General features: G+C 53.2%; 1 protein-coding gene across 8 annotated transcripts in view; it reads right to left on the bottom strand.

Annotated features, from left to right (window-relative positions):
- Positions 1 to 12,609, bottom strand: part of KIRREL3 (kirre like nephrin family adhesion molecule 3) — a 563,974-nt gene that overhangs the window by 85,824 nt on the left and 465,541 nt on the right. For all 8 annotated transcript variants that reach the window (XM_037736196.1, XM_037736201.1, XM_037736200.1 and 5 more), the window contains one exon: positions 10,369 to 10,518. In XM_037736196.1, coding sequence (XP_037592124.1) covers positions 10,369 to 10,518 — 150 coding nt within the window. The remainder of the gene's footprint in view (positions 1 to 10,368; positions 10,519 to 12,609) is intronic.

Genomic DNA, 12,609 nt, shown 5'->3' with positions numbered 1-12,609 from the left:
CAGGCACCCACCACCATGCCAGGCTGATTTTTGTATTTTTAGTAGAGAGGGGGTTTCACCATCTTGGCCAGGCTGTTCTTTAACTCCTGATCTTGTGATCCACATGCCTTGGCCCCCCCACAAATTGCTGGGATTACAGGTGTGAGCCACTGTGCCCAGCTAGCCTGGCTCTGTTTCCACCCTCTGGAGCTCTAGAGTAAATCTATTGTGCTTCTTTAGATATTTGGGAGGGACCCTATTCCGTTACATCTTCTCTTTAGTAAGCTGAACCTTCTCATTTTTTAAAGTGCTCTGTGTGTGTGTGTGTGTGTGTGTGTGTGTGTGTGCGCGCGCGCGCATGTGTTGGAGCAGAACAGAGTTGTGGTTGTGCCTCCGTCTCTAGAGCCTGCAGGGATGTTGCCAGATGTGCCATGATGAGAAGAGTGGCTTCAAGAGCTACACAGGCCAGATGTAGTGGCTCACACCTGTAGTCCCAGCTACTTGGGAGGCTGAGGCAGGAGAATTGCTTGAACCCTGGAGGCAGAGGTTGCAGTGAGCTGAGATTGCGTCACTGCACTCCAGCCTGGGTGACAGAGCAAGACGCTGTCTCAAAGGAAAAAAAAAAGAGCTACACAAAGAGTGGAGCCCCCAGGCTGCCCGGGGAGGCAGTGGGCCATGGGTCCCCAAATGCCTCTCTCCACTGGACCTACAACGCAGCTTCCATCACAGCAGCAAGATAACAAAGCTGTGGCCATTCCCACTGCTAAGGCAGCACTGCGTCTTTCCTCTGCAGAACACCGACCACAGCTGTCATTCCTGGCTCCTGACTAGTGGGCATCGCGTCCTCTGCTTCTGTGGTGTCTTATCCTGTCCCGAGGCAGTGGGGGCTCCCTTAGGCTCTGGCCCCTGCCTGTCTTCCAGGACCTCTCTTTCTTTCCAGCCTTGGCCTCCGTGAGTCTGCCCTGGGTTGTTTGACTTCATCTGAAAACTCCCTCCGAGGATGACACCCCTCCCTCACCCCGCTGACTGCCGGGGAAGGCTTCCCTTTCGTGGCCTTTTCCTTTCTCATTTCATGCTGTAATGGAGATTCATTGCCAGTTTTAAATCCATAATTTGCCATGAAACCCTTGTTTTGAGCCCGGGCTGAGGTCAGAACGGAGAAGTAGTGAGTTATTTTTAGCCTTCCGAGGGCTCCCTGAGCAGCTCTAGCTCCAGCTCGGGGCTTCCCCCAGGGCGGACCTCAGACAGTGTCCTGGGCCTGACACCCAGGAGGCCCGGGAAGCTGGAGCCGGGACAGGTGTGAACACTCACGTGGGACTGGCTGGCCTGACCCTCCCTCAGCTGGCTCTGCTTCTCTTCCCCCTCCATTTCATGAGATGAGAGGGAATCAGTAGAGAAACAGGGCCTCATGCCGATGAGTCTGTGCGTCCACTATCCCCCTCTGTCCTGGGTGTGACAAGGAGTGAGGGTCAGGCCTCCAAGAATGTGTGCATTTCCTAACAGTGACTGATTCCCCTGACCAAACGTTCTTGTGTCTTTCTGTTGTGATGACACTGATGATTTGGCCATGCTCTGAATTGTGTGTGTAAGTACCCGGGTGCACCAGTGCATTCGTCCGTGAGGTGAAACTGTCTACGTGTGTATCGATATGATTGGCACATAAACAGGGAATCTTGTCAATGGCCAGTGGCCAGTGGGGCTTCCTGACTGAGGACCCCAGTAGGGCACCAGGACAGAGGTGGGCTCTTGTCCGTGCTTTTGCAGGGTTGCAGGGATGTTGGAGGAGACACCCAGGCCGGAGGAGCAGCGGTATGAGGGGTAAGGGGGTGAGGGCTTCCTCCGGGCAGTTGCCCCCTGCATGTTACAGGAAGGTGGCTTAGATTTCACTTGCAGTTCTGGAGCTGATGATTCCGTGTTGAACGGCAGACACCCGAGGATCAAGGTCCTGACTTTTGCAAATCTCCACGGTCTGAGCTCACTCTTTGCTGGGCAGTTGAGCCTGCTCAGCATCTCCCAGGGTCACACTTGGCTACAGCAGTTGGAGGGTATATTCTCCTTGCTCTCAGGAGGAAGGGAAGAGGAACCCAGGGAAGAATGCTCTTTCTGCCAGACCCCTAAACCATAAGCAAGTGAGAGAGGGTCACTGTCAACCCGTGGTGTGGGTTTACACTTCATCTCTCCTGCTACTGGTTCATCAGGGAAAGAGTGAGCCCTGAGAGATTAAGCATCATCAGCCCACGTCTCACGGCTGGATGGGGCAGGACTAGACAGGAGTGAATGTGTTCCAATGCCCCAGTGAAGGCCCTTTGTCCTGCCTGGGCCTGGAGAATTGCCAATGCCTGGGGGTGGTGGTGGCACACTCCAGGTCTGCCAGGGCTGCCCCGGAGAGACTGTCTCTTGGTGATGGGGGTGAGGACACAGGGGCCGGGCAAGAGCAAGAGGCTGAGCCCCTTCCATGAGCAGCAGACCCCACGTGGGCTCCTGCGAACCTCCCTGCCTTCCCTTGTCCTGGTTTTGGGGGCAAAAGATGCTGGGGGGCGTGAGTGGCTGGTCCTGGGGATGGTCATTTGGGATGCATCCCCAGCTTTCAGTGGTAAGTGAGCACTGGATAGGCAGTGTTGGGCTAGGCCCACGGGCCCCTCCAGAAATTGGCCATGGTGGCACCGGCTGGGGTAGGGTGGGGCTGTGCATTCCTTGCATCAGGTCTTCCCCTTCTTGGAGAGGCCCCTGCCTGACCCTCTCCACAGTCAGGAGGGAAGGGAAAAGATGCGCTGGGTGTGCCTCCCTCCATGAGGGATCCTCACTCCCTCTGGGCCTTGGAAGTCATTTAGTGTCTTGAGTCTCCTGCCTCCACCTCATTTCCCACCGTGAGAGATGGCCTCAGGCTTGGGGGGAGTCTTGACATCCAACCAGGCTGTGATGAGGATGGGAGAGGGGGTGGCGAAAGAGACAGAGGCTATGACTGCTTCTGCCAACGTGCAGATTAGGGGGCAGGGCTGGGGCGACCCACACACCTCAACCCAATGGCTGCAAGACCTCCAGGGAGACCCTCTATCTCATCTGGCCCCCAACAGCAACTACTCAGCCTGGCATATGGCATTGAACCCACAGGGCGGACCTCAGGAAGCTGTAATATAGAGGAGAGAGACTCTATGTCAGCCTCAGACACCCCTGATGGCCCCAGCTCTGCTCACTTTATCACCTGCCCAGCAGGTGAGCCCCAAGTTGAACGGGAGGCTAAGGGGGTGTCAGTGGCCAAAGGGAGAAGGAGGAGGGGAACCTGCTTCTGGCCCAGGAGACATGGGGATGGTCTGGGCTACCAGGAAGGGAGCTGGGAGCGAGTCGTTGGCAGGGATGGGATGAGTGTAGGGAGTGAGATGCACAGTAGCTCTGGCACAGTGCCCATGTGGAGCCTCAGCAGATAAGGATGTTTTCTGCTCCTCTCTTCCATCTCTGGCTTGTTTGCTACCCCTATTTGGGGGTGATTGCAGGGTAATGAATGTGGCAGGAAACAGCCACACAGCACAAATGAGATACGGCACCTAAGACCAGGCCAGGGCCCAGGCACAAGACGCTTAATAAGCAGATAAGGAAATCAATTCTGCCTCTCTTCCCAGGTGTGCCGCCGGGAGGGGCCTGCAGGAATCTCGTCTTCCTGCCTTGCTTGATGCATGGAAAATCTTCTCTAGGACACAGAATCTGATCCCCTGAGAAGCAGGGGTCGCTTGCTGGTGTCTCATAACCTTGTGCAATAATGGCAATAATGAAAACAGTTATAATACCAGCAGCCAATGCTGCTATGCCTTGCTGCATAACAGGCACTATTCTGAGACATGCTTTACATATATTATTTCATTAAATCCTCTCTACAACCCTGTGAAGGCGGTTATGATTATTTCCTTCATTTTACACACAAAGAAATAGGCGCAAATAGGTTAGATAACTTGCTCAAGGCCACACCACTGGTAAAGTGACACAGCTAGGTTTCAAGTGCAGGCAATCTGGCTTCCAGAGCCTGGGCGCTTAGCCACAAAACCACATTGTCTCTCCGACACAACACAACACAACACAATACAGCACACAATTGTCACCGGTGTTTGGGGCTTACTATCTGCCAGGCTCTGTTCTCTGTGGTGAGGTTCAGCGTATACTCCCCCTCACTGCCTCCCAAGCCTTGTTGTTTCAATTGCCATGAGGAACATTTACTGAACACCTATGTGATTCTAGGCTGTGCTAGGCATGAAGGATCAAAGATGCTCCCAAGAGGCCCAGTGGGGGAAACAGACATGAAAATGGTTACTGTCAGCGTAGCTTGTTGAGACCTGTGATCAAGGTGCTTACGGACGCTGAGAGCAATGGCTCATGCCTGGAGTCTCAGCACTTTAGGAGGCTGAGACGGGTGGATCGCTTGAGTCCAGGAGCTCAAGACCAGCCTGGGCATCATGGCAAAACCCTGTCTCTAAAAAAAACAAAACCAAAAAACAAAATTTAGCTGTGTGGGGTGGGGCATGCCTGTGGTCTCGGCTACTCAGGAGGCTGAGGTGGGAGAATCACTTGAGCTGGGAAGGTCCAGGCTGCAGTGAGTTGTAATAGTGCCACTGTACTTCAGTTTGGGTGACAGAGCCAGACCCTGTCTCCAAAAAAAAGTGCCTAAGGAAGGCAAAAGTACCACAAGGGGGACAGTCAGGCCACGTGGGCTCCAGAGAAGGCTTCCTGGAGGAGGAGATGTCTAAGCTGAGCACAAGTTAGTCCAGGGAAGGCAGGTAGGAAGGGCACTCCAGGAAGAAACAGTGTGAACGAAGGCCCAGAGGCTTGGTGAGTGGAGGGAGATGGCAGCTGCTTGTTAGTGCTGGAGCAGTCTGGTGGTGGGTCTGAGGCTGGAGACACGGCCGGGGGTGGGCCTCAGGGGACCTAGTGTGCCCTGGCGGGGAGCTTGGGCTTTGATCTGTGGGGACACTTTCTTACTCCTGAAGAACCCCTCAGACTGTGCCCTATTGATTTGTCTTTTTATGTCAGGGTGACTATGGATGGGTTTCTTGCAGCCAGTTTCTGGAAGAATGGTTTAGAAGGCAGCAGCCTTGGGGGCTGTTTCAGCTCTGCCCTCCCTTGCTGGCAGACTCTGAATTATTCACCAGTCTTCTCTGGACCCATCTCCCCAGAAGATTCCCGGATGGGGAACGGGGGGAGGCTGCCAGTGTGGTGGGCTGAGGAGGCCCTGCAGCTCCCCTGGTAGAGCTGTGGCAAACGGAGCTTGTGGTTTTGGAAATGAACTAGTTAAGGACGCCTCACGGATTGGACCTTATCTGTTTTCCTCCCTCAGTATTTGGGGCTTGACATCATTTAAAAAGATGCCCTCTTTATTTGAATTGACTTAGTCTCCCTCTTAAATAATTCATGTTGATTTAGGAAGCTTTATTTCTAACGGGAGCCACAAGACAGTACAGTTAATATTAGAACAGGCCAGGAGGAAGAGGGAAATGAGGAGGGAGACTGGGAAAAATGCCCCTTTTAATAATTAATCTGATACCAATGCCCCTCCTCCCACCTCTGAGCCCCTCATCCTGTTCTACTTTTTCCTTTCTGTAGCATTTATTACCACCTCACATCCTGCACAGCAACGCAACTAACTTGTTTAATCTGTGCATCACTTATCAACTCCCCACTCCCAGCCAGAATGCAAGCTCCACCAGGGCAAGGATGATTTTCTCTTTAATTTCCTGATGAATCCCACGTGTCTAGACCAGTGCTTGGCATATAACAGGTGCCGAGTAAACATTTGTTGATCAAATCCTTGGTACCCATTTCCTCCCTGCCCTGGACCTTCCAACACCTTCCTTCCCAAGTTTCCAGGTGGTTGAAGAGATGAGGTGTAATGCCACCCTTACAACCCTGACCCTGGGACAGTTTAGATAGTTTTCAACCCAGGGGTTCCTGCAGGTGGAAAAAGGAGCAGTCTGTACGTATATGTGTTTGAACACAACTTTAAAGTACGGGCGCGGTGGCTCATGCCTGTAATCCCAGCACTTTGGGAGGCCAAGACAAGTGAATCACTTGAGGTCAGGAGTTCGAGACCAGCCTGGGCAACATGGCTAAAAATATAAAAATTAGCCAGGTGTGGTGGCACCTGCATGTAATCCCAGCTACTCCGGAGGCGGAGTCAGGAGAACCCAGGAGGTGGAGGTTGTGGTGAGCTGAGATCATGCCACTGCAGTCCAGCCTGGTGACAGAGCCAGAGTGCATTCCCCCCCACAAAAAATTGTATGACACTTCACTGTTAGAGACAGAGAGAGAAAGAGAGAGAGAGAGAGAGAGAGAGAGAGAGAGAGAGAGAGAGAGAGAGAGATGTTTACAACAATTCTATGAGACTGATATTTTTAACCCTCTATTTTACAGATGAAGAACCAGGAACTCCATTCATTCAAAAAACCCTTCTCTGTACTAAGTGCTGGTTATAGAGGCTTGAGCCAAAGAGGCCCAGTTCTAGCCCTAAGGACTTTGCCCAAGGTCATACAATTAGTGATCAGCAGCAGCCTGTTCTACTCCCTGGCCCAGGGTTCTTCCTATTCCATCCCAGCTCTCTCTGCACAAATGCACGGGGGTCCTTTGATGCTCAGCCAAGTTGAATCTTTGGAGAGGGCTGGGTCTATGTGGAAGCTGGCTACAGAGGGGTGGTGCAGGGGTGGGGGTGTCCTTTGCAGGAAGGACTGGAGTTAAAGTCCACAGTCAAGGCCAGGACACCAGCACTGAACAGGACTTGGAGAGGTCCTATCTCCCAGCCTCAAAGTGGGATGCTGTTTAAACCACCCGAATCAGTTCCCGTCTATGCCTCAGTCACCACGCCAATCTTGGTTCCAGGGAGGGACGGCCCAATTTCCTAAAATAGTTGGTGCAACATGTTGGACTCCTTTCAGTGGAAGTCATGGCCTTCTGGGAGTGAGACAGTTCTCAGCAATCATCTTATTTATCCCCACCTCTCATTTTACAGATGAGGAAACTGAGACCCAGGTTGAGAAAAAGGGCCACCTTCACACAGCTGGATCCTGGTAGGATCAAGACCACTGCCTCTAAGTCTAATCTCCGCGAGGCTGTGATTCTCCAGATGTCCTGCGGGTGTAAAGATGCCTGTCTTGACCTGGGCTGAGTCCAGGCATGGTCCTTGGCATCTGGCTGGGCCACAGAGGGCACGTGGACTGCCCAATGATTGACCGGACCTAAAATCCCCAGTCTTTGCCTCTCTCAGCTTTGCAAACTCAATGCCTTCCCCCACCTTTCCTAACTCCCTCCCTCTGCCTCCCGAGGCAGCAAATGCTCAGGTCTGAAGTTGCTCCTTGCCTGATTGCATCTGAGAGCTGGAAACACAATGCTAATTAATGTGTCTGTGACTCTAGGCCTGGCAGCCAGGCCGAGTCCCCATACCCTCCCCAGGGCCCCGCAGGCTCTGCGAGCTGGCCCTCTGGCTTCATTGGAGCACGCTGCCGGCAGATGCATATTTTAACAATGCACATTTGTTGGCTATATAATCTCTCGTATTTGCCCTCCTCACTTGGTACTTTGATGGAAGACCCCCGGGGGCCTCCCTCTGTTCTAGCCAAAGTGGTTGCTTTGCAATTTTGCCGGAATACCATCTGATTCTGCTCTTGAATCTTCCGCAGGTTCTAATCAGGCTCTTACTTTATTTAATTAAAAATCTATCTTAGGCAAATACAGACTAAATTAGGAAGCTCTCTCATTCCTGGAACACAGGGAAGACAGCCCCACTTGGGGAAATGGCTGGGACATTTTCCTGGGCTGAGATGTCACAGCAAAGCAGATGGGGTCTTGGTAGGGAAGGCGGCTGGGACAAGGGGCAGAAACACCTCTCCCCCATCTGCGGGAATAGCCGCTCTGTCTGTCCACCTTCCCTAGAACAGGGCTCCCTTTCCAGCTGGCTGGGTTGGCTGCCGCATTGGGGGCCTCCTTGCAGAGCAGTAGGTGGGTCAAGACACTCAGCCAGGCAGAGCCCTACAAGACCAGCTGGGGTGGGGACCTGGGAATGTCCCAGGGAGGCAGGGAGGACTGCAGGCAGAGCCCTGGGGAACACTGGGTTTTAGCTCGCTCAGGATGAATGGTTTTTGTGGAGCTGCCTGAAAGACTGATGGACAAGATGCTGGCTCAGGCTCCCTTTCTGGCTCTTAGGAATTTCACGGAGGGGGCCCTGCTGGAGTGCCCTGGAAACTTCCTCTGTCCTCCTTCCACTGATCTCCAGACTTGAATAAAACATCTCCCCCACACAAACCCAGCTCTGTGCCCAGAGGGTGGTGTCAGGCCATGCCACCAGAGAGGAAGGGGGAGCGAATGCCTTTTAGACATGACCTAAGACAAAACTGGGTCTGTTCCGATTGGATCCTGAGGCCCTGCTCTGAGAAGCCTGGCCCCTCACCAGCCGGACTGACGAGGTGCTGCTGGCATCTGGGAGCAGGAGACTGGGCAAAGAGCTCGGAGCTGAAAAATCTGGAGTGATTTTGAAGGTTAATTAAGCTGTGTCACCTCCTGTGAGTGCCTCTGCCTCTCTGAGTTTCTATTCTCTCATCTGTAAAACATTTGAAATAATTTGGACTTTTAATACTTTGGACTCTGTTACCTAACTTAGAGGAGAGGAAGGGAAGTGTAATGTCATTTCAGGACTGGGGAAGCCAATATGAAGTCAGAGGAGTGGACAAAGCTCAGGTCCCTGTGGTTCCCACATCCCTCGGCCCCTCTAGAAGGGGTGTGAGTTGGTGGAGGCAGATTCTTTTGAAGATGGAGGGGCTGAGCCATCTCTGAAGATGAAGAGGCTACAGTTTCGCAAATCAGATCTGGCATTTTGCCATCCTCAAAATCAGAAAAAGTATGAGGCCCTAATCATCCTCCTCCTCTCCTCCCACAACCCCACACCACACGCAGACTCATTCTCATTTTAGTCACCATCTTGGGAGAAATGAGAACGGCGCTACTGCCTTTCATGCCCCGATTGCTCCTCGGAAGGCCCACTTCCCGGCCACAGAATCCCAACTTATTTACCCCCCCCGAACAGGTTTATTTTCTCATTCCTTTCATCTCAGGCCAGGGGAGCCTCAAAGGTTGAAGGAAGTTTCTGAGGCTGGCCCGAGTTCCTCCCCCGCATCTCAAGAAGCCAAGCTCTGAGCTTGGTAAGTGGTCCTCCGGGGCCTGTCTGCTGCACTGCTTGGAATAATCTTCCCTGGTGTCTTTGGCCATGTAGATCTGAAGATAACCTGACACGCTTTTAAATATTTCATCTCTGAGCAGCTGTGTGCCTTAGCGGCCAGGCGAGGAGGCAGCACGCCAGCTGCTGACCCTGTTGTCTAGCCTGCACAAGAGCTGCTAAGGGGTGGGCCCGGGCCTTCTCACTTCCCTCCTGCACACGTGCCTGGCACAGAGCCATGGGTCAAGGGGCCATCGAGGTGGGGCAGGGAGCCATGGCCAGCAGCCCACGGGCCAAGCCCTTTGCATCTGTGGGCCTCAGTTTCACATCTGGGCTAACAGTCCCTGTCCCACCGAGTAATGTCAGGAACCTCGGAGGTCATGTGCAGGAAAGAGGCTGGAGAGCTACCGTGAGCTGCTTGACAAATGTGAGCTCTCATGACTTATGTGCAAGGCCTAGTTCTCAGCAACCTGGATCCTCAGTAACATTTGGCCAGAGGAGGGAGACCTCAACACTGAACCCTAAATCAGAACTGGGGTCACCGAGTCCATTCCCCTGTCTGCAGGCAGGATGTCCCAGGAACGCTGAGCTCCTGGGAACACAAGACGAAGAAAGACCAGGGGGAAAGGTAGGATTTGGAATAAGAACCTGAAATGAAGTTTCCTAGGAAGGACCTGTCAGCCAGGATTCCCAGGGAGCAGCTAGGGGTGGAGAAGGCACGGGGATCATTGGTGTCTACATGGACACTGGAATCATGGGGAGAATCGGGCTGATTCTGCAGGGGAGGTGGACAGACAGGGCATTGTTAGCACCAGAGTGGGGGTCCGTTCAGAAAGAAGAGACCCACAGCCTGTGCCGCATTCTTCCTGGCACGGAGCCTGGCCTCAGTGACGTGTGCAGAGCATGCTTTCTGATGGAACAAATGAGCACGCAGGAGCCCTCATTAGCTGCCTAAGGTGCCATGAAACACACTGGGGTTGGACTGAGTCCTCTGGCACTGCCTTCTGCTTTCCTAGGGCAGGGGCCTTTGCTTGTCCCATTTGGTTGGGAAGTGGGGCATGGACGTTGTGGAAGCAGCAGAGGCTGGAGCCCGGTGGGATGATCCCCAGAGGGGAGTCTCCCCGTGTGTGACCAAAAAAGTAACCTCTTAGAGTGGAGCCCTTGGGGCTTCACGTAGTGTCCCTGCCCCACGTGCAGATGGTTCTTACCCAGGACCGTGAGGCGGGCGGGACGGGAGCGGATGGCGGCCTGGATAGCCTGGCACTCGTACACTGCATCGTCCTGCAGCTCTGCCCGCAGGATCTTCAGGTGGTGCTCCCCCGACAGGTGGTTTCCTACCACCAGGTACTGTGGGTAACCTGTGGAGACGACAGGCAGGTCAGGGAGCTGGGGCGGGGTGGAGGGGACACTCATGACAAACAGGCACAGACTGGGGGACCCAAGGAGGGGCCTCGGTATAAGTCTGGCAGAACAGGTGATTTCAGTGCAAGGAGCCCAAAAGTAAGAGCTTTCCCAAGGCATTGGCTCTGTGTGTGTGTGTGTGTGTGTGTGTGTGTGTGTGTGTGTGTGTAAGGGTATTTTGTTTATTTGTTTTTGAGACAGGGTCTTGCTCTGTCACTCAGGTTAGAGTGGAGGGCAGGATTATAGCTCACTGCAGCCTCTACCTCTCAGGCTTAAGTGATCCTCCCGCCTCAGCCTACCAAGTAGCTGGGACTACAGGCATGTGCCACCATGTCTGCTAATTTTTTAGTTTTTGTAGAGATGGGATCTCACTATGTCACCCCAATTGATCTTGAATTCCTGGACTTAGGCAGTCCTCCTTCCTCAACCAAAGTTTTGGGATTATAGGCATGAGCCACCACGCCCGGCCATGTAAGGGTCTTGTTGATTTCAAGTTTAAGAAAATCAGAGGAGCCACTGTTGGAGAGGAAAGAGGGAGAAGAGATGGAAATGCTGTGTGGACAGACACCACTGGGCTATCACTCTGGAAAGTGGTGTGCTCAGCACCGTGGTCTACTGGGAAGACATGCATTTTGATAAGATAGGAGAGAGAGAGAAACAGACAGACAGAGAGACCCAGGCTGAGAATCATAGAGAGAAGGCTTCTGGACGTGGGGCAAGCCTCCCTCGCGGTGGGCTGGGGACTTGTTCCTGCTCAGAGAGGGAAGGAAGGAAAAAGGGAAATATTTGGAAAAGGATCGAGAGTGACTTTGCAGAAAGTTTTGTTTCCGGATAGGCAGGAGGTAGAAGTCTAGGCACACCCTCCCACTGTCTGGGAACCTCGGGTCATTTTGAGCCACCATAGCCCCTGTCTAGTCATTCCTCCTGTCCCGCCACAAAAACCCCAGGGCCTGGTGAAGCACTTATGAAGCACTCGGGACAATTAAGAATTGGGGGGCCCTCGAACCATGGTCAATGAATAATAGATAAATAAAAGTTTGAGAATATAAATCATTAATCAGCTTTCCTGCTGCTGTGTGGGTTTGAATATAAATGCCGACTGAAGTCGTGGTTGGGCACATCCTCTCTTTCCAGGGTCTCAGGGACATAAACCTCCCTGCTTTCTCCCAATAGGGTCCCCTTTCCATCCACCTCCTTACTGAGCGCTGCCCTGCCCCCAGGCCCTCACTGTGTGGATTTACAACTGGACCCCCATCCCCCGAGCCCTTCATCTCTATCCTGCTCCCCTTCTCTCCTCAGAGGCTGCCCTCAGCTTCTGCTTCCCTCTGGCTGCCTCAGGCTGCTCAGATGGGTGCTATAGGAGGATGAGACGGGACACATTTGGCCTTTTAAAGAGAAGATGAGGGCTTAAGCAAGTGAGAGAGACAGAAACAAGGGCAGGCAGGGAGGCCTGCAAGAGCTCGCCTCAAGCATTTCAGACAGTCTCTCGGTGTGGATTAAATGTGTTCCTGAGCTCCCAAGGGCAGCTCTGGCACCAACAGGCAGGACTAACATGGGGGAGGTACTTTAGAACATTCTTAACCATTTGAGGTATCCAACAAGGACCTGGGCTGCCAGAGGTGATAGTGAGGTTCCCATCACTGGCTGTATTCAAGCAGAGGTTGGATGATCGCCTCTCAGGGGTGTTGCAGAGGTGATTTCTACACAGGTTGAAAGATCAGACTAGATCAGCTTGTAGGCGCCTCTCAACACCGTAAGTGAAGTGTCTTCTGGAGGTTGGCTGGGGACTTGTTCCTGGTCAGGGGAGGTAGCTGTGATGATCCTCTGCCAGCCTTCCCGTCATGCTCTGGGGTGCTTCCTGTGCAGCTGGGCCCTTCAGTTACCTGTCTTCATGGCCACCATCCTCATCATGTAATAAAATGGCCCTATCCTCCCCAGCTGTGCAGGCCTGGCCAGAAAAGCTCACAAGGCCATCAGCTGCACCCTGAGAGCACTGCCTCTCCTCCTGCCCACTCTTCCTGTCTTCTGCTGGGAAGAAGGAGCCCAGG

This window comes from Cebus imitator, unplaced genomic scaffold, assembly GCF_001604975.1.
Source record: "Cebus imitator isolate Cc_AM_T3 unplaced genomic scaffold, Cebus_imitator-1.0 Scaffold0, whole genome shotgun sequence".
In the NCBI taxonomy this organism is placed as follows: Eukaryota; Metazoa; Chordata; class Mammalia; order Primates; family Cebidae; genus Cebus; species Cebus imitator.
Note: the sequence above shows the minus strand (reverse complement) of the source record. Positions and strands in the feature narration are given on the sequence as shown.